This window comes from Anas platyrhynchos, chromosome 1 (genome assembly GCF_047663525.1).
Source record: "Anas platyrhynchos isolate ZD024472 breed Pekin duck chromosome 1, IASCAAS_PekinDuck_T2T, whole genome shotgun sequence".
Taxonomy (NCBI): domain Eukaryota; kingdom Metazoa; phylum Chordata; class Aves; order Anseriformes; family Anatidae; genus Anas; species Anas platyrhynchos.
The window spans coordinates 44,607,808-44,634,056 of record NC_092587.1 but is presented as its reverse complement, the minus strand read 5'-3'; the positions used below and the strand labels follow the sequence as shown (position 1 = coordinate 44,634,056).

The following is a 26,249-nucleotide window of genomic DNA, read 5'->3' as shown; positions in this document are numbered from 1 at the left end:
ATTGGTACATTGGAGAGCTTAGCTTCTGGATTTTTCTAGAGGAAGAAACTCTTGTCTAACTGGGTCTGTTGCAACTCCTCCATGGCTGAGCTGATCCTCCATGGGGATGTCACTTGCTAGATGCTGGAAGGGTCACAGTTCTACTGCCTAGATCTTCATGGATTTGGTGGGAAGTTTTGATTATTTTTTTTTAATTTATTATTTCTATGTCTGTAAGAGTACCTTTATCTTTTTTTTTTTTTTTTACCTTGATTGTAAGCTCTTGTGAGGAAGGGTTGTACGTCAGTTCAACTGTATGTCAGATTGCTGTGCAGAACTGGTTTTTGCACATTCATGCTAGGTAGATACAGGGGATAGATCTCAATGCAGCATAGAGTTAATGGAGTCTACAAATTTCCTTATGAAATGGTGAGACAAAAAATGATGGTGTGTGTGACTTCACTTCATTATGGGTAGTACTTCTGAGAATTTCTCTGATCAAAGTTTCCTCTGAGAAGAAAGGTTAGAGGTGGTTGGTTGGTCTTTAACTGTTGTTTTTAACATCTCAACTTTTTAACATCTCAACAAGGTGGTTTTGTATGCCATTCTAGGTGCCTCTTCGGTATTTACTGGGAATGCTTTATATTAACTTCAGCCCCCTCTGGGATCCTGTAATTGAACTCATAACGTGAGTATGTGCAGTTGGGTATTGCAATCTGTGGCTGTCTCACAGAATGATTCCTTCCATTGAAGGCTGAGGGGAGGCCTCATGGCGGCCTGCAGCTCCCTCAGGAGGGGAGCAGAGGGGCAGGCACTGATCTCTGCTCTCTGGGGACAGCCAAAGGACCCAAGGGAACGGCATGGAGCTGGGACAGGGGAGGGTCAGGCTGGGGGTTAGGGAAAGGTTCTGCACGCAGCGGGGGTCAGGCACTGGGACAGGCTCCCCAGGGAGAAGGCCAAGGCACCAAACCTGACAGAGTTCTTTCAGACAACACTCTCAGACATACTGTTTGATTTTTGGGTGGTCCTATGTGTAGCCAGGAGGTGGGCTCAGTGATCATTGTGGGCCCTTTCCAACTCAGGATATTCTCTGATGATTTGTGAAGAAAAGCTGAGGTAAAAATGTCTGATTTGGAGAGATCTATGCTAGAGAGTCTTTGTGTGAAATCTTTCCAAATGGATTTTCTCTTTCAAATGAATTACAGCCCACACAGACTTTTACGTTTTAACTTAATTTCTGATTTATCTCACTATTAAAGGGAACTTGCAACAAATATAGTTAAACAGAATTGGAATTTGAGTCCAAGGTAGCAGTATTTGATTAGTGTTTCACAAATGCTCAAGTGCATTTCAGTTTCCCCATCTCTGACTTCTCTCTCCTTACTGAAAAACCTCTAAACCTTAATAACATTGAGTAGGGAAGACTTACCATGGTGACAACTGAGCTGAATAGTGAAGTCAGCGTCTCTGCTTTTAGCATGACTTTATGTCCTTGTGTTTTTTTTTTTCTTTGGTGTATGATTAGAAAGGATAGGATTTTCACCATCAAACTATTGAATTAATAAGAATAAATAAATAAATTGGCTCTTCAAAAGATATGTCCATGCTAATTCTTCCTTTGGTTGTTTTATATGATATTACTGTACAGAAGTCAGTGGAAAGCTCAAGAACAGTTTTACTCAACTTGAGTTCGTTTGAAGTTATGGGATACAACCAGATTGTTTTAATAACAGTTGACATTAGGGATCTATGAATGAAGGCAAGGAAGTGCTACAGCTTCCTGCAGTATCCTGCAGATGTCCTGTCTTTGGACAACCACAATAAAGCAGTAATCAAAGCCTCTGATTTTATTAGTTATTAACTTCCCTTGACATAAGGCTTTTTTTTTTTCTTTTAATTTAATGCTCTTATGTTTTGTTAGTTCTCATGCGAAGGAAATGGAGAATAAACAGTTCTGGAAGGTCTTTTATGAACATTTGGAGAGGGCTGCTGTCTATGCTGGTAAGTCATAGCTCCTGCATGGTGTTTTGGCAGTAGCCAAGCTAATTGTGAATGACTTGTGATTATGTTTTTTTATGTGCCCCAAATTTATGTGTGATGGAAGAATTCTGAACTAGAGCTGTTGAACTTCCAGTGTCATGTCCAGGACAGGAATGGAGAGGCTTGAGAGAGAACTGTGTCTCCTTTTGTACTAAACACCAAGAAGCAGACAGAAATGGCCCCTGTATTACAGGAGGGAGTTGCAGGTTGTGGAAAGCCATGCATCAGCATCGTATCTACTTACGGCTGGCTTTTCCCAGACTAACAAGGAACAATAAAGAAATCTTTATAATAAGAAAGACCATTGTTCTGCTCCGTAGATTCAGTGGAATTCCTTCAAACGCTGTGTTTTTCTTGGGTGTATTCTGTTTACATTTGAGATTTATCCATGAGCGTATGGAATCTGTGTCGCAATCGCACAACAGAGATGTGAGTATGTGGCCATTTGTTGACTCCTCTGTTATTCAAGAGAACTGAGCTCAATTAAGTCTGTAAGACATCCTAGATTACTTTCTGAACAATACGGGTCTTTCAGGTCAGTGTTAAATACAGTTGTCTGAACAGGTACTTGCCGTCAGGAGTACTACTTTCATGATGGGGAGCTGATCTCTTGCTTCTTACTGACAGTTATGAAGTAGCCTAAAGATACTTACTTCCTATCATCGGTTCTATAGAAATGGAGCTGCAAAATGAACTAGATGAACAGGAGGAAAGCATTGCTGAAATGGAAAGCGAGAAGATGCCAGAAGGAGGGGTGGGCACTGTTTTTCTGGAGCAGCTGAGGACTAGAACAGACTGCAGTGAGCGGTTGGACCATACAAACTTCCGTTTTCTACTGTGGAAAGCACTGGACAAGTTTCCAGACAGGGTGGAGCCTCGGTCAAGGGAGCTCTCCCCGCTTCTGTTGAGATTCATTAGGTAAGTTAGCTTTATTTTTGATTTGAGAGGACACATGGCTTTCAATTGTTTCTGGTGTTGTTGAGCATAGTCAATGGCTAGCTCTTCACAGACTGACTTAACTTCTTAAATACGTAGCTAATATGCTGTCTGTTTCCCACTACGATAACTTTTTAATTGAAATGTGAATTCTGTTAGAGATGTCACAAGAGAGGCAGGCTGAAATTAAACTGGCAGCATGTTTCTGCTGCACAGTCTCTCATTTATCACCTTGCCAGTGTCACAGCCTCATCACTGCATTAGGGGGGTGGTTTCAGTGGAAGTAAAGTTTCTGTTTTCTAAAATGAAAACACATTTTAATCTGGAATCACAAAAGATATAAGGGTAGGGAAAATACCATGTTTGTTAGGGAGTGATCCAGTTCCTCCTGGAAACAGTAAAGATTGTTTGAACAAGTTAACAATGTATTTATTTCTTTGTGCTTTCTACAGAGTTGATATTTTTGTAGTTGATACATTTTTACATTGTTGATCTACATCAAGTTGGTGCATTGATACATGTAGTTGATACATTTCTACATACACTGATGATTTTCTCTAGTTCTATGGATTTTCCTATGTAATAGCTGAAGGCTGTCCAGTTGCATTGTGAGCTCTATATTGTCTGTCAGAGCAGTTACTCTGCCAAATAGTTGATTCTGAGCTGTTCAATTTCCTGCCCCTGGAGGGAGAGTTGAAGTGTGCTTGCATGCAAGCACATATCAAATAGTATGATGCACATGGGGTGATCTCATGGCCAAGAAGGGTTTCTGACAGTCCTTTTCTGTAATTAAAAAAAAAAAATTGCCCACCTTCCTGGAAAAAACAAACTGCACTATGGTAGGGCGTGCACCCTCTGCCCTCCACAAAGCCTCTTTGCAGATCTCTCATAATTCAAAAAATAAGTCTCAAAAAAAGTTTGCTACTTTTTTTCCCTTTCTACCAGGTACCTCCAGTCTCCTTTAGGGTATATGGTTACAGCCTTATATCTCTACAATTTATAGGCAAAGTAGCTTGTACTTAATAAAATGCTGCACTCCTTTGTGAATTTTTAGCCATATAGTGTCCCAAGATACAGCACTGTCGTTAATAATGAGAATATGAGAACACTATATCATTCAGTTTCTGAAACCCTTAAACATGTTTTTTAATTCCTTCCTTTTTTTTTTTTTTTTTTTTTTTTAAACACAGAAATGAGTATTACCCAGCAGATTCATTAGTGGCTCCAACTCAGGATCTTAGAAAGAAAACCAGTGGTGCAGTAGCAGCCAAAGAGTTATCTAATGAAAATGAAGAAGTAAACGATGTTACTATGGAGGAAGAGGAGGAAGAAAAGGAAGAAGGAGAACCAGTTACTGCAGGGCTTCCAAAAAAGAAAACAAGAAGAGCTGCTGCTAAGTAAGTATTTTTAGTTATCTGTTGCTAGTGCAGGTCTGGCCTAGGATTTATCGTTATATCATTACCTGCCATCTGACAATCTTGGCTTGTGTTACTTAAGTAAAACTTATGTTGTATTCTGAAGATGTTTTGAAGTACCTGCACTATCCTTGCTTCTCAGTTTGTATCTGTTGGTCTTTTAAACCATGTGCATTGTCAAACGTTAAAAAATCAGTTAGGTAGTTTGCAGCTGGGATTCTGCCATTACCTACCAGTTAAAAATCTTGATCCCAGTCATCATCTTGTGGACACAGATTTTTATGCCTTGATATTTTTATTTGTTGATGTTTTAAACTGAAGCTACATGGCATTATAATGTTACTGTTTTGCAGTACTGAACACACAGATAATTTGGGTCTGTACAAATTCTCCATGATTTCTTTAATGAGAGCCTCTTTACCCTGATGACCTCTGCCAAATGTCATTACAATTACTTAACACAACTTTGTGTTTTGCCTTTATTTTATTTTTTTTTATTTTTAATTATTTTTTTTTGCAAAAAAATGAAATGGTGCTTCAAATGACAGACAACTGAAATGTCACCTTACATGTTGGGACTATCATGAGTATTTGAGATACAACCTGTATTGTCATTTAATCCCAGACTTCTTATAGGTGTTTCTTTTTGTTCTTAGATTCTGCTTTTTATCTGTAAAATTAGCAGCAATTAAAATACAGCGACGGTCCAAGGTTTTTTTTTTTAAAAAACTTCCATCTCAGAATGTCCATGTGCTTAAGTAGAAACATCAGTTCCTGGTAGCAGTAACAAACCTGTAAAAGGAGACTGGAGACTTGTTAATGAGTCAACTGGAGACTTGTTAATGAGTTCTGGAGTGACCTCTCTTCATCCTGGCGGTGAGCAGTTTGTGCTGCTTGCTCTGTGCTGCAGGAGGAGAGCTCTGGTGGGGGCTGTGCCCTGGGGCCCTTGCTGAGGGTGGTTTGCTGGAGCCCACCAGGTCTAGCTGAGGCAGCAGGAGGACCCATGCCTGCCCCGTGCTCGGTGTGGGGCTGCCAGCAGGTGTCGTTCTCTCCCTTTGACTCAACCCAGACATGGACCACCTGAATTTCTGGAGAGTTGAGTGTAAGCCACCATGGGCAGCTGCTGAATGAGGACCACCTCTGCCAGCCCCACCGTGCATGTGGTAGATGAGATCTTCTGCCTTCCTTATCCTGGTCACCTCTCTTCCCTACTGCAAAGTGGAAATGGGGCAGATTTGGGGTGATACGGCCTCCTTTTGGAACTGACTCCCAACTGTGCCTGCAGCCTGGAGCCCAGGCACCGTCTGTGCTTAAACGCAGCCCTTTGCGTTGGTAGGAGAAAGATGGGCAGCAGCTAAGGAAAAGTAAATAAAGAGGTAAATTCAACTGTTTGGTGTTCCAGGCTGAGCTGGGAGAAAGAAGAAATCCACATCCTCACTGTTTGTATTCCCTTTTCACCAAAGACTGAGCCCAGCTGGTGTTATTGAGGAAATGGCCTTCTCTGTACAGTGAAGTGACACCTGGGAGAAATGGCTTAGAGGAGATAACAGAATCAAGCCTGCTGTGGCTCTGAAATGGAGACCTGTAGACTTGGGATCCTGTTGTTTTTTTCCTTTTTTATTATTTTATTAAATGTTTCCCATAAGTTTGTGATAATGTGGGATTGTTTCTTTCAGACATTAGTCTAAAAATAATTTCTTTCAGGCATTAAAAAATAATAAAAATATAATAAAAATAATAATAAAAATAATTGCTTTATTTTGTTTTACAGGCAACTAATAGCTCACTTACAAGTTTTCTCCAAATTCTCGAATCCTCGTGCGTTGTATCTGGAGCCGAAGTTAAATGCATTATATACCCAGGTGATGCTATTTTCTGGCATTTAGAATCACTGTTAATAAATGCCCCCTTTCTTGTCTGCAGTGCCTGTGACTGCAAAAGTGTATCATTTTCTGAAGCCATGGCTGGTAGCTGGAAAAGAAGCTGTGCTTGGAGGGCTTCCTAGCAGTCTCTAGTTGAAGCAAGCCCCATTAGGTATGTCAAGCAGGCTGTTGCTGGCTTAGTTTGCCAGGACTGGCTCACGTGAACAGATCTGGTAACAGAAAAGATAGCAGGCTTTGGCAGTGTGGAGTAGTGGCTGTAAGGAGAGTCTATTCCACTTGCACAGCATCATCTGGAAGAGGAACTTGGACCAAAAGCCTGATGAAGCGCCAAAGAGATTTGTTCTTCACATACAGTGTTGTATCTGTAGACAGCATGGCCAGTGTGAACAGTGGATCATTTTGCATCAGCTGTTCTTCCAAAATTGTTACAGTCCTACAGCTTTCAGCATTCCCCATTGTTACTTGAGATGCAAACTGGAAAATTCAGGATCCTCATCCTGTCTGGCAGTTGGAGAAGGGAAGTGCAGCCATGGCTGTCATTATGGAAAAACGTACTTCTGCAGAAAGGGAGAGGAAATACAAATCTCTCTTGAGTGTCTCTCTTTATTTTGTTTGTTTAGTTTTAGTGGGTGATGTTGCAAGTCCTTAGCCTGGCATAGGCGTGTGCACTGGCTGTGCGCAGTGTATTTACTCACTATCAGTATCAACAAAATTGAAACTAAAGATAAACATATATTAAGTGAATAAGAAGCAAACAAGGATTAAAGAGCAGAGGAGCGGAGCCTAGATAATGTCTGTCTCTTCTAACTTTGAATAAGGAAAGCAGGAAAACAAATCTAAGAAAGGGGAGGGGAGAAACCGGTCTATAAAAAATAACATTAAAAAATAATGAATTTTTTCTTGAAAAATGTTCTGTTTGATAAGATTCCCTTTTGAAAGATTTCTCTGAAGAAATTGCAAAAAATATGGTTCTTAAGAGCATTTCTAAGTCTTAGATCCTTAAAGAGTGTGTTTTATTAATTTTATTGTATTTTGTTGGTTCTGGATTTGTTCAGATGATTGGGGTTTGCTCTGGTTGTTCCCAGTTTGTTTTCTCTGAGGTTATGGTTAGTGGGCTGTAGAACTGTATTAAGTAGTATGAACTTGCTAGTTCTCAGGATTTCATCAGGTGCTTGGTGTGGAGGTTGGAAGGTCCATTAGCTTCTAAACCTGAGAATCCCTGGTGACCATCCACTTCATTTCAGTCAAGCTCAAAGTTTTGTGTAGGAACAGTTGGTCCACGTGTTTGCTTGCCTGTAGACTTAGGAAAACACTGAGCAGATGTGTGCAGGTCAAAGCAGCATGTGAAAAACAGCCCAATATTAAATAAATCAAAAAAGAGAGATTACTTAATCACTTACTGTTTTTCAGTTCTGTGACAGCATATTTATCACTGGTGTGTCCATCTGGCGTAGGGACGTCATGGCAAAGTGGCCTTTGATGATTCTAGCCTGTGCTGTTTGGTAGGAGACTGAAGAGCTGATAAGGGTGCAGCATGGGGAAGTGACCTGTATTTCTTAGTGCCTAGGCTATGAGGATTCATCTTGTAGAGAGGGTGAATCTCAGTGAGAATTTGCATGTCAGGTCCAGTGAGTGTTTCGTGTTTGTCAGAGAAAAGAAAGGCAGGTGTCTTGGGGTGGTTTGAGTAGCCAGCTTTTTTATTGTCTTAGCAGTTGTACAACTGAGGTTGAAAACTCAAGATGATGGTGGTACAAAAGATGATTATGGAAAAAAAAAAAAAATTATAATTATCCTTCTGAAGAGGGGCAGGGGGGGGAGAGGGTAGTGCAGGGGAAAGTATATATGAACTACCAGCAGCTATGTCTGCTTCTTATGAGTGATAGTTACGTATTCACATTGTGGCTTTATAATCACAACACACATTCTGTTTCCATTTTGGTAAAGTAGCCCAAAACCTGCTTGAGCTTGGAAGCTTTGGGTAGTTTCACTGTTTTCGTTAAGCACTTGTCTTCTACATAGAACCTCATTTTGTTTCTTCTATAAACTGCAGTTACTGTGCCATCAAGACCAGAACGTGCAAAGAATAGCTCTGGACTGTATCATGACATACAAGCATCCTCATCTGCTGCCATACAGGTAAAAGCCTTGATATTAATTTAGTACCAGTGAATGAGCTTGCTGTCATAGCAAAAGTTTACTTGAAATCAGTTGCCTCAGAGAGAGAGACAGCCTTGACTGTTTGAAGAAACAGGTATAAATTGTAATTTTAACTAGCTATGTATTTCCTACCTAAAACAGGAAAAATGGCCAAGATGTGGGTTAGTGTCCCTGTTGTTGTTTTTTAGTGGAAAAGGGCAACACTTTCATTCTGTCACCCAATAGTTTGTTGCATCATTTTCAAAGACGTCTTTTGTCATGGAGATTTACAACCACCCAGTGAAAATAGCAGCATAAAACTGTTGTTTGTAGTTGAATAATCTCTTCAGAATGTGTCCAGGAGGTACTTGCCTAGATAATTAGCTTAAACTTGCTGACTTTTAAGTATTTTTTGACAAAAGGGTGGGAACATGGTACTTTAATAATTTATCTACAGCATAGATAGGAAAGTTGGTAGATAGTTTTGTGTGTGTGTGTATGTGTGAGTGTCTATTTTGACAGCCCCCACCTGCCCACAAACAATATTTATTACTCCCAGGGAGAACTTGGAAAGACTACTGGAGGACAAGAGCTTTAAAGAAGAAATAGTCCATTTCAGTATTTCTGAGGAGAACGCAGTAGTCAAAATGGAGCATCGACCATATCTCATCCCTGTTCTTATGAGGTTTGTTGTGAAGTTCTGGGATAAAGGTTTCATATCAAAGTACTGTGAGCCTCTGATTCTCATTTTAAACAGTTGAGATAAACCTAAGGTTAATGGTATAGTTTGACTTCTTAGTTTGTGTTGGTTGTATGGCTTTATTTTCTTTAAAAACAGCATTCTGGTAAATATTGTTTCTTCTAAGGCTTAGAGAGAACTGTGAGACATTTCAATTCACTGAATATTATCATTTATTCGTACTAAGGTAGAGTAATGCAGATTGTGCAGATTCCTTCTTCAGCAGTAGCTGTCCACAAGCTAGCAAAGCTTCTATAGGTGAAGCAGAAGCTGGTCTTTCACTGTGATGTTTCTGAGCACTGTATAATAATTCAGAGGAGATTTGGGAGGAGGAATTTCTGCTTGTTTTGTTCATGATAGTCAAAGTTTTTAAACCAAATAAAGTTTCTCCTGCAGAGTAAGAGGCTAGGAAACAGAGAGCTTGCTGAAAGCTAATACAACCTCTTTTTGTCTCTTGAAGAATTCTCTATGGCAGGATGAGAAACAAAACGGGCAGCAAAACGCAGGGCAAGTCTTCAGCAGGCACTCGCATGTCAATTGTTCTGCGATTTCTTGCTGGCTCCCTGCCAGAAGAGATACGGATGTTCTTGGATCTGCTCTTCGAAGCTGTGAAGCAATTCAGTAATGGTAGGTACAGGCAGGAGATTGTGAGCATATAGTACATTCTGACCTATAGGAGGATAAATACGCTTAGTACTGTTACATGATGCTTCAGTTTGTCTCAAATGGTTTCATTGGAAGGATGAAAGTAAACTTTTGATAAGGACAGGGATTTCCCTGAGGTTTTACTTGTGAAGCACAGTTGCTATCTTTTACAGATCTCAGCTCAGAAAAACTGAATGACTTGCCACAGCTGTGCACGTAAGCTGTAGCAGGCCAGGAATGAGCAATTACTGGTATTGTAGGCTAGCTCCTGGCTGTTTGGCAGCCTCCGTGCTGTCCTTCTCATGTAACGTGCTGCTGAGCACTAGACTGCAGTGATGTGATGGCAGTAAACAGAGGTTAGAAAGTGCTCTGATACTGAGGCAGTGAGAGATGGATGGGTATCTGGAGCTGTCTTTATTTAAATAGCTGAATCTGAGGAACTGTAATTTAGGGCCAGGTGACACCATTTTTTATTGTAAATTATTTTCAGTGTCTTTACGGTGCTTCTCTAAGTTGCTGTCCCTTTCTGTATCACAGGGCCTTGCCAGACTGCAGTGCTTCGAAGCATGTCAGAGCTGGATTTAGCTAAAGTCCTGCCTCTTGGACGTCAGCATAGCCTCTTCAATGGTCTCGAAGTTGTATTGAAAAACATGGGACATCTGATCAGTCAGTACCTACCTGAAATTCTACAGATTGTGCTGTGCATGACAGCAGTGATATCCTGCATCCTCCAGCAAAGAGAGAAGGTATGGTATACACTATATGCATGCGTATGTATATGCATTCAAACGTGTAAATGAAGTTCCTTTCCCTTAGCCTGCAGTTGCACACACACCTTTATCGATTCAGAAAGTTCAACGCTTGCATGCAGTGAAGCTTATCAGTTAAATGTCAGTCAAAATAGAGGCCAGTGATATTTGTCTGAAAGTGATAGAGGGCTCAGACAGTGCAGGCAGAGTTAACATCTTTAAGAACACGCTTTGGGAGTGCCTTTTTGTTTGAGTTAGTGAAGAGATTTGGAGGTTGCTACCTGTGGAAGGAAGGATGGTTATGAGGAAAAGGTAAATGATTTGTTGTAAGGATGCAAGAGAATCTTAAGGCCAGAGGTTGAAATGACCTTAAAGATGTAGTTTCCTGGTTGCAAGGATAGACCATTGGAGCAGGGAGAGGAGAGATTTCAAGTTTCTTGCCTGGGGATTTTAGAGTAAAACTTGTAAAGTCAAGTTGCTTTGTTGTGTTGCCAGATCCCAGGAGAGCTCAGCATTGTGGATGATCACAGTGATTATCCACAGAGAATGCCTTCTGTCATGGGGCACAGGGAGAATGTGGCTGCCAGCCATGCTTTCAGCACATCCAGCTCTGCATCAGGAGCGGTCATGCCAATCCACTGTCACAGTTTGGGTCTCAGCCAGGTACCTGCAGGGCTCTGGGAATGTTTCTTCCCTTGGTGTGCAGTGGTTGTGTGTGCAGTAAGAAACAGGTGAGGAAACTATTCTGTTAAAGATTGGCTGCAACTAGAGAAGAGACGTGTTGTTTTATTGCTGCCCTGTGCCCAGGAGAGCAGCACACAGACCACTGAGCTCATTCCCACACCAGCAAGACCTTAACTGTGTTTGGAGGATACAGAGGCTTTGAGTTGCTTGCTAGCTCTTGAAACACTGTACAGCATCTTGTGGAGGCCGTGCTATTGTAGGGGACTCTGTTGCCAGTTGTTTGGAAGCTACAACATTGAGCCAGGCTTTTATGCCTTTCTAAAACTTGTGTCTTTGCCAGGCTTCAATGCAAATAGGACAAGGAATGCTCAGGTCTGGTCCTGCACAGAGCCTGATCATATATTAGGTGAGAAACAAGCAAACTGCACAGTCATCATCATCACTGCAGTGTTGAAAGGAATTATGAGAGGATAGACTGAATAAGGGGTATTAGGTAATGAATGTTTTGTCACCATGCACCTGTGTTCTTGCCAGGACCTGTCTATGAGCATCCAAGGTTAGAGCTTGTCTCATAAACAATCCAGCAAACAAAGCAAGCTCTTGCAGTCAGGTAGCATCCAAGGTCCCATAGCTGCCTGCAAGTTACACAAAACCTTAAATGGTCTTCATTGTGAAGGGAATGGTAATTCTGTAGGACTGCAGCATCCCACTTAAGCAACAGATTGCATGTGCCTACATGTTTTAAAATGGAAAAAGAATTTTAAGAACTGCTTCATTCATTGCTGGGATACACACGCTTTGGCTGGGTTACTACGGTAAACCTGTCACCATTTTGTAACTTGAGCCGTGACAGTTTATCATTTGCCTGAACTTAATTTAGCACTTCATTAGTCCATAAGATGTTAAAAGCTCAAGGAAAAGTGTAAGAAATCTGTTTACCTTGGCTAATGATTAGATGACATTCTTGGGGTTTGAGAGTAATTTATTGCAGGCTGATAATGCCTGGAGAGTTAAACATCTACTTGGACAGTTCTAAGCTAAGTTATTCATTTCACATTTCCTACCTGTGTTCAGTAATGAGTTTCTTTGTCCTCTCAAAGTCTTCGTCTCAGAGGACTGCTCTTCTGGCAGTTGAACTGTGGGAGACTCCAAATTGCTTTGCTTGGTCACCACTAGCAATAGCAGCTTGGTTTGTGTTTCCTGCATAGAAGTAGGTGCAGGTTCCTACACCTGTGTCTGTAGGTGTTTGGCCCTTCAGAGCAGCTCATTGGCTGTTTGAAAGCTGTTTCCACATCATTACATTACTATACTTCAGCACAGCATGGGAGGTCCCAGGCAAGAGCATCTTTGGTTCCTTATGCACCATCTCCTCTTTGTTTTTTCATCTGTGATTTTGGGTGCAGAGGTGGTGTAGCAGTGTATTGCATGGTAGAAGGTGTTGTCTTCGGAAACCCATATTCACATCAAATACAAAAATCCTGATGTCTTTCAGTGAGGCTTTGACACCAGAGCTGCTTTGCAAAATAAGAGGGATGTTTGTTAATTATGTGTAGTGGATACATAATAGAGACCCTGAGGATCTCATGACAGAGCTCCAGTCTCAGACAGTGGCTTTTATTTGATCTGAAATGGGTCTGTTGTTTCTGAGACAGGAGTCTTGAGTTGTCTCGTGTTCGTGCTGTAAGCTGCATTGCACAGCATGGAAGTAATTTAGGTCACTCAAGTCATAGTAGACTCTCCTCCCCAAGGAGAAGAGAATGCAGCGGTGCATGAATAACTTCATAATTAGCTGTATGGCTGATTTCCTAATTTAAATATTTTCCCCAAGGAAGTGTAGGAATGTGGGTGCTACATGGAACATGAAGCATCCTCCTGTAACCAAATGCTGTAGTCTGTCCTGCTCTGTTGGAGTATTTCATATTCTTACCTTCTCTCTTCCTCCTCCTTCTCTCTGTCTGTTGAGTTCTTTTCTTCCTAGTAGATCTCAGTGTGAGAAGTACAATTTCTCTTTTGAGAGCTGATTTAGGTCCTTAACTGTGCAAATGGAATTACTTAAATGTCAGGGCTGGAAATGCAGCTGGTTTATATCTTTCTGAAGTGTGTCCAAAAAATGTGCAGATGTTAATTCAAAGTAGTCAATGTGGATTTTTGTTAGCTGAAGGAGTTCTCTGTAACTGACTCATTGCAGGAGCAAGCACTTTTTAGAGCAATACGTCACCTGTGAGTACACAAGTGTACTGTTACTGTGAAAAAGTTACAGGAGAAACCAGAAGAATATTTTGATTGTTCAAATAAAGGTTGTATCTGTGGCCAATGAATTGCTGTATCTAATTTCAGAGCAAGTGGTTAGTGGTTGTTCTGCAAAGGTCTTACTGTTCCGTTTGTTTTCACAGGTCCAACCTCGGCTGATTAATCCACTGAAGAATTTGAGACGTCTTGGACTCAAGCTTGTGGTTGATTTTTTCTCTGATTATGAGACCTACAGCTTTAGTGTGGAGGAGATTGATGCAGTTTTCCATGCGGTGGTATGGCCTCAGGTAACGTGTTTCTTCTTCTACCAATCTGCTGTATGTAACCTGTACCATTCAGAGAACTCCAGCTCTCATTCACTGGTATTCTGATGTGTGTGTGGAAAGCCAGCTTTGTGGCTCACATCTGATTAGTCTTGGAATAGTAAAGTCACAGGCTAAAGTACAGATAAATTCATCTGGATAAAATGGATGGATCTGTTCTTTAACCAAAGAAGCAAACTTCTTCCCTGGATGCTTCACAGAAGCAAAATAGTACTTCTAGGTCACTGCTAGGTACACTTTGCTGCTTTTCTGTCTGAAAGTTATTTCAGATAACATGAAATACCTGCAGTCTACCTACATGAAAGCAGGTAGCCTTTGCTGCTGCTGGAAAGGAAAGACCACAGCATGGTCCATCAGTGGGTTGTGCATTCTGCCTGCATGCCAGGAGTCCCATACGAGCACAGTGACAGAGCACAGGACTGTGGCCTTCACCAGAGAAATTCAGATCACGTCTTGGTTGGGAAAATGCACTATTGGGAGAGGGAGAAATAATGGACTGTATTGGTAATGAAATTGTGCTGGTCGTGTCAGGCAGTGCATATAGCTCTGTGTTCACTGCGCAGAGCAACAGGGGGTTGTATGCTCCTGGTTTGTTCTTGGAGTCCTTTATTACTGTCTACTATCCCAGTGTAACAAGGCCAGGGTGCCACACGGGTGATTTACTTCTGTCCCAGGGCAGTACAATCATGTGTTTCAGGTTTTGAGTCAGTAAAGCACTTAAAGAATTAAGGGAGCATTGTGTTTGGAAGTGCTGAGTAAATCTGAACAGGAGGTAGAATTGTTGTTAAATAGTTAGAATTCCTGTGTTCATGATAGATGTCAAAAAGACAGCACTGCTTCTGGAGTTTGGACTGCAGAATGATCCAGAAGCTCCCTCTAGAGGGAATTGCTGCCAGTGAACTCCATGAAGATTTGATTTTGGCAGAAGAATTGTCTGATTTGTGTGCTGTAAGGCTGTAGAACTGATGTGTATAGAAACTCGTAGAAAGGATGAGTTTTAAGCCAGCCATGCTGGAAACTGGAGTTTGCTGCTGTTCATACCACAGGATTTGCTGCAGAGGCTTTACCAACTTGTGTTGCATTTGTGTCTGATTTTTATCTCTTCTAGGTTTGCAGGTTGGCTTCAGAGAGTCAGTATTCTCCAACTTTTCTGCTCAAACTCATTCACACCTGGAGTAAGAATCCCAGGTAAGTGTTCTCTTCACAAAGAAGCATGAGCACTTTCTTGAGTATACAAAATTATTGTAAAAAAAAAAAAAAAACAGAAAACAAACAAGCGCCACTCTTAACTAGTTATGAATAACTGTGGTGTGTTTTGACGCATCTTTTTCCACTGAGCTGCTACTCTTTAGATAGCAGTCCAGATGCAGTTGTGAAGCTTTTCAATTTATTCCAATTACACTATTTTTAGTGGGCTGCTTTTCTTATATATGAACAACCAGACAGATTTGTAGTCTAAAATCAGCTCAGAGGTCAGGAAGAGGTGACTTAGAATATGTCTGTGTCTTGACCAATGACTTTTATGTCTTGGGAGGAGGGGTGTGTGTGGGGAGAGGAAGAAACAGTTTTGCAAGATAATTTCATTTGTGGTTTTTGATTCCCTATTTCTTTCTGTTTTGTGAAAGAATGTGGGCAAGTTCAGCACAGAATCTGTGGTAGATTCTGTGACTGAAAATTTTAAGAGAGTTTTTTTTGAAGCAGACACTGCAAGAAATTTCATCTCTGCTGTCTTGAGTGATTTTTACATTTTCCACTGATTTTCTGCTTTTCCTTTTCTGAAATATCCGGCTTCTGTTTTAAGACCTGTGATTTGTAATGATGAAGAACTTGCACGCAAACTTGCGTTAAAAAAATAAAAATGTATTGGATTATTGGGATAGGAGCAGACTCTAACAGGAGACTTGAACAAACATCTCTGGAGAAAGAAATAAGTTTAGTTGATGCTATCTTGAAGCACAAAAAGGGACTCAATGACCTCAAGCTGCATTCTTTCTATTCTTCATGATGCTGTGTTTCTGTGATGTTTATGGTTTTTCCCTGTTTGAAGTAAAAGACAGTCATTATCTGATTTATATGACTTTGACTCTTTGTACAAAATAACTGTAATGCTTGATACTTTAATTTTCAGCAAAACTTTTTTTTATAATCTTTCTCTCAGATATTTCCCATTGCTGGCCAAGCAGCATCCAGATCGTCCGGAGTGTGACATACTGTCAAATGTGTTTGCTGTGCTGTCAGCCAAGAATTTGTCTGAGGCAACATCCAATCTTGTGATGGACATAGCTGATAGCCTTCTCAACAGCCCCAATTTTGAACCCACGGAGCAGGTTTCCAGTTTGAATGTGACTGACTGTGTTGTCATGGACACTGGAGAAGCAATGGAAGGTATGCACGTATGAGAGTTGTAAGAGGCCTGTTGGATGCTTTGGAAGGAGATGTTAGGTCATGATGAGGTTGTCTTTGCCCTGAGCGAGAATATGGGGAAGGAGACCATGGAAAAACCACTGCACCAGTTTGTCTTGACATGCTCAAGAAGTGTGAAGTTCTGCTTGTCTGATGACAGGTGAGATTCACATTTCAGCATCAGGGTCCAGAGCATGGAGAAAACTGCATCCATAAGGAGTCCAGCCATTTTAGGGAGCAGTTAGTGTTTTTGAGGAACCTCCTTGGTACTTTTGATGAGCCTGCACCTTCTAGTGCTGTAACTGAAATCTGTGAGGAGAGCTTTCATTTTCTACGTGTTCTTTCTCTGGTCCTAGCTCAGACACATTAGACTTGTTCTCAGCAAGTATCAGTGCATGTTCCCAGCAGCCCTGGACATTCATAATTCCCACCAATTTTTCTTCCACTGATGAAACCTCCTTTTTTATATTTCCTCAGTTGTTTGTGTATGGCTGAATATACTTTATGTTGCACAGAGCTTGCTTTGCTGCTTGCAGCTCAGAGGTGTGAGAAAAATCTCAATTTTCAAAAAATTAGTTTCTCCCAAATTTTTTAAGTCCTCAGGAAGTTACTCTTCCTGATGTTACTCCGTGTAGGATCTTGTGTGTTTTTTTTTTCTCCCAAATATTTTTGAAATCAGTCAAATTCATCCCATTTGATCTACATATATACAGCAACTAGTATTAATTACAGTGCACACTCCTCCTTATAAGGTTATTAATACTATTTGATTCTAGAGTACTATTTTTGCAAACTTATCAAACTTATTATCTAGTTCTTCAATGTATTTACAATAGCTTTTTCTAATTCACTCACCCTGAACCAAGGTAAAAACTACCTGTGAAATGCTAGAGAATTTTCCTAAAGGATTATCTGGAGTCATTATCATATTTTCATTATCAAATCGTTTCCCAACAAGTTAGCCCATCTAGGAACAGCCTAGGAAGGTCGGCACCCCGCAGCAGAGCAGGGGGGATAGTGACCGTGAAGGAGCAGTGGAAATGAAGTTCCACAGGCTGACTGCAGTCCCTGTCTCCCCCTCCTGGAGCAGCTGCCGCTGCCTCTGGTGCAATATTATATAGGGTTATATGGAGCATAACTTGATTCCTCCTCTGAAAAAGGAACCTTATTGTTTACATACAAATTTCAAGCCTGAATTTCCATCAAACCCCTGTTTCGGCCAAAATACTGAAGTTCCTTTTATTATATTTTTAGGCCAGACAATTACACAATATTTAACCATTTTTTAAATTATATCTTTTTAAATATTTTTCCCTAGTTTTGGGGTTGTTTTTCCAAATCCTTATCATTCTCTCCAAAGGGCTATCTTTAGGCACAATCCTGGGGTCTCCAACCCCACTCTGCTGACTCTTGGAACCCTCAATCCCCAGCTCTTCCTGACATGCTGCTGTGGACTTCACTACCCACAGGGTACCACACACCTTCACCTAGGATTAGGACAGAGGTGGGGTGTACTGCCGAGCACCTCAAGTGGTACTGTACACCTAAGGGCCCAAACCCCCGAGATTCTCTTTCACTCCTCTCCTCTCTCTTTCACTTCATCCCTCTCCAGCCGAGGGTACTTCATTTGTCCCCTCGCAGAACCACCAAGCCTTGCGGATCAGGACTTCACATTCGCTCCACACTAAAAGTGCATGTCATTCACACTCATACTCATTCACACCAGAGTCTCCCTGAACCCAACCCAAGGCAAGATATGGTAAAGTTTCCCTTACCTCAGTCCGTGCACAGCTTCCCAGTCCAGCTTATCAGCAGTAATCCCAGTGCCTGTTCCCAATCCAGTCTGGACTATATGTGGGCTGTGTCTGTGTATGTTTGTGCTGGCCTCCCTTCTCCCCAGAGCTTCGCAGAGCCTGTCTTTAAATTAACAGTCTCAGTCCTTTTGCCAGCTGTACCGAGACAACCCACCACCCCCGACTTTGTTTCTCACAGAGGTGAGCGCTGCTAACTGTTGTACCCTTTACAGAGACCCTTAGCCTAGGTTGCCGTTTGGTTCTGCCCCATGTTCCTGCCATACTTCAGTACTTCAGCAAAATGATGTTAAATGTGGAGAAAGTGAAAAAGAAGAAGTACAGAGCTCAAGTCAGCAAAGAGCTGAATATACTTTCCAAGTAAGTGATTTTTTAGAGCTCAAAATACTTGAAGGGTTGGAAAGAGGGAAGAAGAAAGAGGCTTTTCATAGTAGGCTGCAAATTAGAAATATTGTCTGAAACTTCAGATTTATAGCATTTGAAAATACCTGCATCTGTCATTGACCTTGGAAGTTGCTGATGACTGAGTGGAACAGTTTTTAGAAATTGATTCTAGCTGTTCCTGTTGCTGGTACTCAAAACCAGTACCTCTTGATATAAGAAAAGGTACTTGGTATAGGAAAAGGTAAAGAGACTGCAGTCTGAATACTAGGGCTGATATCACGAGTTTTGTAGAGAAGACTATTAGCCTGGATGCAGATAGATGTGCTGACAAAACCCCATGATACACAACAATAGTGCTGACTGAGTTTTTTTTGACTGGACCAATAGAAAACAGTAAATTACATTGTCTTATCATGCAGGATCAGCAAATTTATACAAGAAAAGAGTCAGAATTCAGTGCTTGTGAGCCTCCTCCTCCCTTTCCTTCACCAGAGTAACATGGAACAAGTAAGTATAAATGACTACCCCCCTCTCAACACTGAAAATGCATTTTTACTTTACTAAAGTAGATTTGTTTAAGGTGTGGTTTAGGCGTATTGGTTACATGCTATTTCTCATAATTAGCCTGAAATCAAGTCTTCAAGTGTTTGTAGTCCACTCACACCCTGTCATCATGCGTTGAAGTGTTCAGGTCACTGGATGCTTGGCAGGAATGCCTATGCCCAGGCTGATCGTTGCCCCTTTTTATGGGGAAGGTTTGTAGAAGTGTTTATACAGTGCTTACTTCCTTTGCTGCTGTAGTCAATTCACCTAATTCCTTGCAGCTTTTGAAATAATTGCTCTCTTTAACTTGTACTTCATGCACCCCAAATTCTAAGGCACAGCATCTGGACAGAATATGAGTACGTATGTATGTAGTGCCTGCTGTGTAATGGGCAATGCTTCATTGGTCTGTTGCAGGATAAAAGGCAAACATTGTGCAGCACTATTAATCTGTTGCCATATCTCCTCTTTCCATTCCAATCTCCTTCGACTGTTAAAGAGCCCACCTATGAGCACAGAGGTGTATCTCAAAACTGAAACTTCTATAAAATCCTAAATTCTTCAGGCATGCAGAGCTCTTCATGATTTAAGCTTTTGCAAACTGTTAATTAAGTCAAGCACTGAGGATAGTGGTAGACTTAGTAGCCTGGGGTCCTGTTTTCCTCTCTGCCCAACCTTGTTTTCAAACATATAGTCCTATCTTATAGGAATGAATGTATTAATTTTTCAGCCTCATTGCCGGGATCCTTGGATCAAGGTTTAGGTCTTGTTTTTCATTAAATGATAGTGCAGATACTCAACGAGAGGTTTTTGGGTTGTGGAAAGAGCTACTAGGCAGTAGTTTCTGCTTTGCAGGTGGTCATTTAGTTGTTCACAGATGTTTTTTTTTTAAATTTGTGAATCATTAGGGAACTACATATAATTATTATTCAGGGAGATCATAAGACTAAATGTTACTGTTAATGTTCATTTCACAGATTAAAGAAAGACTGCTTTTTAAAGCTGTTATTTTTTCTGATCTTTGAGTCATCTAAGAAAAGACAAAAAAGAATTTTTCATTGCAATAGCACTCCTCTCTAACTGTGCTTGTGTCTAATTGAAAGGTTGCAAGCGCTTCTAAGATGTGATGATTGCATTGAATATGTCCTCCTAATTTTTTGCTCTCATTCAGTATCTGTGATCTGAGTAAAATACAGCAAAGAGGTTAAGTTCACCCTCTGTCATGAAATACTTCCCAAGGAAATATCCCAAATAATCTCATGAGGTTTTGGTAGTTATTGACAGATCTCTGTCTCTTTCAGGATGCAGAGATTGACATTCTGGAAACAGTGCAGAACTTGCTGAGACATTGCTCAAACCCTGCAAGCTTTCTCAAACCTCTGGCAAAGCTTTTTTCTGTCATCCAGAACAAACTGTCTCGACAGAAGTTGTGCTTGGTATTTCAGGTATTGCATTTTTATATGTCTTTCTGTGCATTTTTTCCTTGTTTTAACAGAGCAAAAAAAAATAAATACCAGGATTTATCGATATTGTACATGAGCTTAAAAACCTTTTCAGTCTCTGTCATCTGTTAAGTGGAAGTGAACTAACAGAATTGCATATGGTACACACTAACAAACTGTGAGAACACTTGTAAAACATTTGGCTTGTAGTCATGTTGGTGTGAGCATTTCCAGGGTTCTGTTGTATAAGAGAAGCCAAATAAAGCACACTGGCTTTCAGCAGCCTGAAGCTGATTTTAAGTCGTATTCTTCTCTCAAAGATTTTTAGCAGTCAGGCTGTTTTATACTTCTTTGAAGAGACTTATATAACTTTTTTTTTTCAGTAGGAAAATCCAGCAAACCCTCAATGTAGATATTTAGAAACTTAGGAAACTAAGACACGCATATTTCCTACTTAAAGAATAATGACAGTGATGGCAAAATGGCTCTTACTAAGCTTGTAACAGGACTGATGTTGTCACTTTAACTACTTGAGATTAAAAAAAAAAAAAGTAAAGTCTCAAGTCCTCCAGATTTCTAAAAACTATAACAGTTAAACTGTTTTCTTTTATGTCCATTTTTAGACTTTATCTGATTTGGACAGTGAATTGAAATACATTACTGATGTTGTTAAGGTACGTTCCGGTTTTTTTGCTCACTTTTTTCCTCAACGTTGTGTTGTAACGTTTCTAGCCTTTTTCATGAATGACTTATTTCTCTCTCAGCTGAATGCCTTTGATCAACGGCATCTTGATGGTATCAACTTTGATGTACGTCTGTCAGCATTCCAGTCAATCACAGCCCACATCAAAGAAATGCAAGCAGTGGATATCAACTTCCTGATCCCCGTTATGCACAACTGCTTCTATACTATCCAGGTTGGCTAAATGTTCCTTCTCTTGCTTTGTGCATCCTGTTTCCGTACTGAACCTAACTTCCAAATTCACTCCATCAACTGTTTATATGACACTGCAAAACATTCAGAGAGCACGTGTCTTCTGACAAACACTTTTTTTTTAAGTTTCTTCCACTCGCCTTTTCCCCTATTTGTCCCGAACTGCAAATACACTGCAGCAAGAAGGTTAAACCAAGTGCAGTGCACCTGTCTATCAACAGGTGGCCTGGAATTGTCTGATCAGTTTGTGCTATACAAAAGGCATACATGTATTACAGTCTTGACAAGCTGTTTTTTTTTTTATTGCCATGTGTTCTGGTTGTTTGGGCTTGCTGATGAGTCTAAAAGGATTTTTCCTGTTTGGAAAAGTGGACTTTAGTTTGGAAGTAGAACTTCTGCGAGAAGGTTTTTGAGTTGGTAGAATTGTTGGATCACTACAGGCTCTGGTACAGTTCAGTCTTTAGAGGAGAAAAAGGTGTCATACCCAGACTCATGCTGTACTATTTCTTCATCTATTCAGCTAGGGGATATGGCTCTTAGTGACAACGCAAGCCTTTGCTTGACCAGTTTTATCCACCGCCTGGCAGAAATCAACCATACAGAAGATGACTACAAAGAGCTAATCCAGCACACTCTCCTGGAGTCTGTGAGAAGGGGGCTGAAGAGTAAGACTGAGGTAAGGTACTGTTATCTGATAACATCTCCAGCTGTCTTTAGGACACCAGGGCACCTGAGACTTTTTATAGATGAGTCTTTATCCTAGCAACAGACACAAAGACATACAGGTGTCCACTGTAATCAAAATTACCCTTCATTTGATATCTTACAAAAATCTTACAGAACTCTGTTGTATGTTTCTTTGCTGTTGTTTAGCTTTTCTCAGGTGTAGCACATTCTTTGGAGGGGAGACTTAATTTATGTGCAGTCCAAAATACAGGTGTATTTGCTGATACCAAAGAATAGGACATGTTGGCCTGAAACACTTTGTTAAGTGACAGCATAGCTGATCTGAGGAGTGTGTAGCTGCCTTTCCAAGGAGTGCTGAACCTTCACTGCTTGCTCTCTGCAGAACATCCAGCAGGACTACACATCATTGCTTTCCTGCCTCATTCAAACATTCCCATCAAATCCTGAATTCCGGGACTTGGTCCAGCTAACCAATCGCCATGATCCTGACATGGACTTCTTTGAGAATATGAAACATATGCAGGTAAAAGGCAACACAAATTCCCTAATGCCTCCCTCTCCTTACCAAAGTAAATGCATTTTACTGTGGAGTAATGTTTTCCAAATCACCTATGCTGTATCTTTAAAGAATTGAACCCATACCATTAGATGTCATTAAAAAATAAAAAGGGTTGTGGTCATTGAAGTCACATTGATTGTGAATCAATGTCACAATCCCTTAGTATTTCTATCTATAAATACCTTGTTGTTGTAATTTAGCTGCGCTGTTTTGTATGTCTTTCTACTTTAGCTTTAAAAAGTGCTTTTAAGTGCTTGTTCGTCTCCTTGAGTAGACATCTCCACCTTACAACCCAACCCATGTGTGATCCAGCACACAGACAGCAATAGTGTTCTGAGAATCCTGAAGATGACATAGCAGGGAGCAGAGTGTTTTCTGTGTTATTTTTTTATTCCCAGCCCTTTGAAATATAAATGCTGCACAAAGCTTGGGTACCTGTTTTTTCTTGTTGTAAAATGAAAATGCATCATTTCTTCTGCTTCCAGAAACGCAATCAGAGCATTTGGTGCATTTGTAGTTATATGTTGAATCTAAATTCTCTTCTTGTAACTTACCAGGCCTTCTCATCTTGTATCAGTTGCCTCTCTTGTCTGATACCTGAAAATATGTGACATTCTTATGCCTGTGAATTCACAGTGAAATATCTCACTGAGTTGGAATATTTATTGAAGCAAAAAGCTAGTGAGGACCCAGACATAAATGAAAAGGCCATGTCCTCTTCTTGGAAATGACCATACTGTGTTTGTCATTACTTCAAATTGAGCCACCTTCATGTATGGGCTTTCTTGTGCTAGCTGTGACTCAAGGGCAACCTCATTCACTGTCTTTGGTGTTTGGCTCAGATCCACAGGAGGGCACGAGCTCTGAGGAAACTGGCTAAACAGCTGACTGAAAAAAAACTTGTGCTGTCTTCCAAATCCCTGCAGAACTACATCATGCCTTATGCTACTACTGCTATTTTTAGTGAAAAAATGCTTAAGGTAGGCTTTTAAATTTGATTTAATATTTTCACTTTTCTTGTAGTGTACTGTTAGTGGGTTGGAGTTCTGTGTGTGTGTGTGTGTTTTGTGTGTGTTTGACTTGGGGTTGTATTCATTTGCATTTTTGTAATCTGTTTATTTTTTCCCCTCTGTCTCCAAACTGCTCTCATCATGTTCAATTGTTCAAATAGGCACTATTTAACAGCAGAATATGTGTGGTAGGGATCATAGGCTGTACACCCAGTAACTGAGGCAGTAATAAATACCTGGAAATCTGCTTTGTGAGCTGTGATTATTTTTTTTATTTTTTTTTTAATCTGGGAAGTGACCTAAAAGAGCTGAGTACCTACCATCCCCACTAGACAGTTACTTTTTCTGGCTCTTGTTGCTTTGAGTAGAGTATACTTTAGAATGCATGAATGCTAACAGCAACTGTATTTCTGCTTTTTGGGCAGCATGAAAATATGGTAACAGCCTCTGTTGAAGTTGTTGGAGCTGTCTGCCGACATCTGTCATGGTCAGCATATTTGTACCACTTAAAGCATTTCATCCATGTCCTGCAAACGAGGCAGATCGATCCAAAGCTGGGAGTCAGGTGGGTACTGTGAACTGGTACTGAATGCTGCTGTAGGTTCCTCCAAAAACTAAACCAAAATTCAGTGTCTTAAGGAACATCACATGAATTTTAACCTCTTCACAGGCATGAGAGAGTGCCCACCTTGGGGTGGGCTTATTTAAATGAAAGTGGACACGGCTTTGCAATTCAGTGTGACTGAGCTGTGAAGGATTAACAGGTTGTTGCTTTCTCTCTCATGCTGTTTCACTGTGTGCCTGTAAGCATTAGCAATTTCTGCTCCTGCTTGGTTGTACCTGCTCTTGAGGTACTTCCATTGCTCCAGTACCACTGTCTGTGAGGTTTCACAGTGAGCTAGGCCACAGAATGCATCTAGCTGAAAAGCAACCAGTTTCTCTTTCCTAATTAGTTATTTCAAGATAAACCTCTTCAAGCCTTATTGTCACTGAGTCTGAGATTTTTTTAAATGCATTTTTAAAACCTTTTGTTATGTAATTCTATGCAGCCTTTCCTTGTGTGGAGAGCTAATCTCTCTTTGTATGTTTCTTCTGCAGCTTGTTAGAGACAGTGCTGGAAGCCTTTCACTTTGACCACGAAACACTTGAAAAACAGCTTGTGACCATTGAGAACCAAGGTGAGCTTTCTGCTGCTGGTTATAGAGACACTCCCTTTGATTGCTTGAAGTGCAGCTAATTGACATTTTTTTACTTTTGAGGTCAGCTACTCCCAGCTTTTTTAAATGTGCATGTTGGAAAGCTAGTTTTAACTTCACTTCTCAGGAGCAATGCAGACTGACCTCCTACGTGCTGACACAGTGAGGAGAGGTGAGGGGAATTACCAGCCCAGCGTGGGTTTGTGCTATCTAGGAGGTTCTCTACAGTCTGCACATACCCAAATGGTTGCTGCAACATTTTTTCCTTGCTCTTGGCCACTCTAATTGTTATCTGCAGCTTGAGCAACATGCTTTATGGCCTTGCTTTCCCTGTGGTTTCATGGGAAGAAATTACATTTTTGACTTGTCCACCATGGTGGTTATCTATCCTGTGGCCTTTGGGATATTCTGAGCAAGGAGGAGGACATTGCACAGCTGTGCTTGTCAGAACCTCTTGCCTTGTGAAATGACCAAAGGTGAGGGAATGACACTTCCCTAAGGTTCAAGGGCATTGACCTTTGTTAAACTGTTACTGAAGTTCAACCAAAGAACAGCCTACTCTTTGCTTTAAGCCTAGCCCTGAGGGGTGATTATCAGAAACCAGCATGCCACAGTTTCTCTACCCAGTAAAACAACTCAGTGTTTACTGATTGTTTGCTGTTACTGATGGTAGGTAGGAGCTCTGTTCAGGTCAAAGCCATCACAGGAGTCTGTTTTGAGGGCTTGACTTTTGTGGCCTCCTGTATTTACGTGTGATTTTTGACAATTACTTGACAGAAGCTGCTGACATGGATATTGAGCCAGTGGTGGAGGGTGAAGAAGCCATGGAGCTGGAACAGAGCGAAGGGGAAGAGGAGGGGGTTGAGGAAAACAAAGGGGAGAATATCCCTGAGCAGCCCACAGAACCTGCACTGGTCCAGCCTGAACAGGCAGCTGAGACAGCTGAAGACACTGAGCAAGTGGCCAAACCTGTTCCTTTCTTACCCCGAAATAAAGAAGAGCTGGAGTGTTTGATCAAACATATTCAAGATACAGTTGTAGTCAACATCTTGCCTAAATTGCACAGGTTAATTGTTGCAAAGGTAAGGAGCTGGCATTGGAAAGGCAGCTTGCAGGCCGGAGCTGCTACTGTGAGGGTTGAAGTGGTACTGGAAAGAGCCCTAGTAAAATGCAACATATTTAAAAAAAAAAAAAAAAGACAAAACTGGAGAGAGACTGCCTGAAAAAACTAAAGAGGCTTCATCCCATTTGGCGTGTCATCAAGATTGCTGACCAACTGACCAACCCTCTGGTCAGTGTGGGTGTGAGACAGCTCATGTAGTGCAGTCTCTTGAACAGTTCTTGTCTACTTGCTAGCACCCAACTTAGCTTCTGTATTGAACATGCAGGGATTCATCTTGCCTGTCCTTTAGCTGTCTGTTTTTTTCCTGTAGTTAGCAGTGGACAGCACCTTACCATATCAGCCTCTTCTCAGGGTTTGCTGAGAAAAAGCAGGATTTGT

At 40.9% G+C, this 26,249-nt stretch overlaps 1 protein-coding gene across 1 annotated transcript in view; it reads left to right on the top strand.

Annotated features, from left to right (window-relative positions):
• Positions 1 to 26,249, top strand: part of UTP20 (UTP20 small subunit processome component) — a 64,768-nt gene that overhangs the window by 20,069 nt on the left and 18,450 nt on the right. Inside the window, exons 19-41 of the mRNA XM_038173081.2 lie at positions 591 to 667; positions 1,901 to 1,980; positions 2,694 to 2,937; positions 4,146 to 4,352; positions 6,142 to 6,232; positions 8,304 to 8,389; positions 8,949 to 9,074; positions 9,589 to 9,755; positions 10,311 to 10,519; positions 13,600 to 13,743; positions 14,888 to 14,967; positions 15,938 to 16,164; positions 18,209 to 18,353; positions 18,797 to 18,884; positions 20,222 to 20,365; positions 20,986 to 21,036; positions 21,127 to 21,279; positions 21,817 to 21,972; positions 22,366 to 22,506; positions 23,385 to 23,522; positions 23,978 to 24,117; positions 24,651 to 24,730; positions 25,526 to 25,830. Coding sequence (XP_038029009.1) covers positions 591 to 667; positions 1,901 to 1,980; positions 2,694 to 2,937; positions 4,146 to 4,352; positions 6,142 to 6,232; positions 8,304 to 8,389; positions 8,949 to 9,074; positions 9,589 to 9,755; positions 10,311 to 10,519; positions 13,600 to 13,743; positions 14,888 to 14,967; positions 15,938 to 16,164; positions 18,209 to 18,353; positions 18,797 to 18,884; positions 20,222 to 20,365; positions 20,986 to 21,036; positions 21,127 to 21,279; positions 21,817 to 21,972; positions 22,366 to 22,506; positions 23,385 to 23,522; positions 23,978 to 24,117; positions 24,651 to 24,730; positions 25,526 to 25,830 — 3,279 coding nt within the window. The remainder of the gene's footprint in view (positions 1 to 590; positions 668 to 1,900; positions 1,981 to 2,693; positions 2,938 to 4,145; positions 4,353 to 6,141; positions 6,233 to 8,303; positions 8,390 to 8,948; positions 9,075 to 9,588; positions 9,756 to 10,310; positions 10,520 to 13,599; positions 13,744 to 14,887; positions 14,968 to 15,937; positions 16,165 to 18,208; positions 18,354 to 18,796; positions 18,885 to 20,221; positions 20,366 to 20,985; positions 21,037 to 21,126; positions 21,280 to 21,816; positions 21,973 to 22,365; positions 22,507 to 23,384; positions 23,523 to 23,977; positions 24,118 to 24,650; positions 24,731 to 25,525; positions 25,831 to 26,249) is intronic.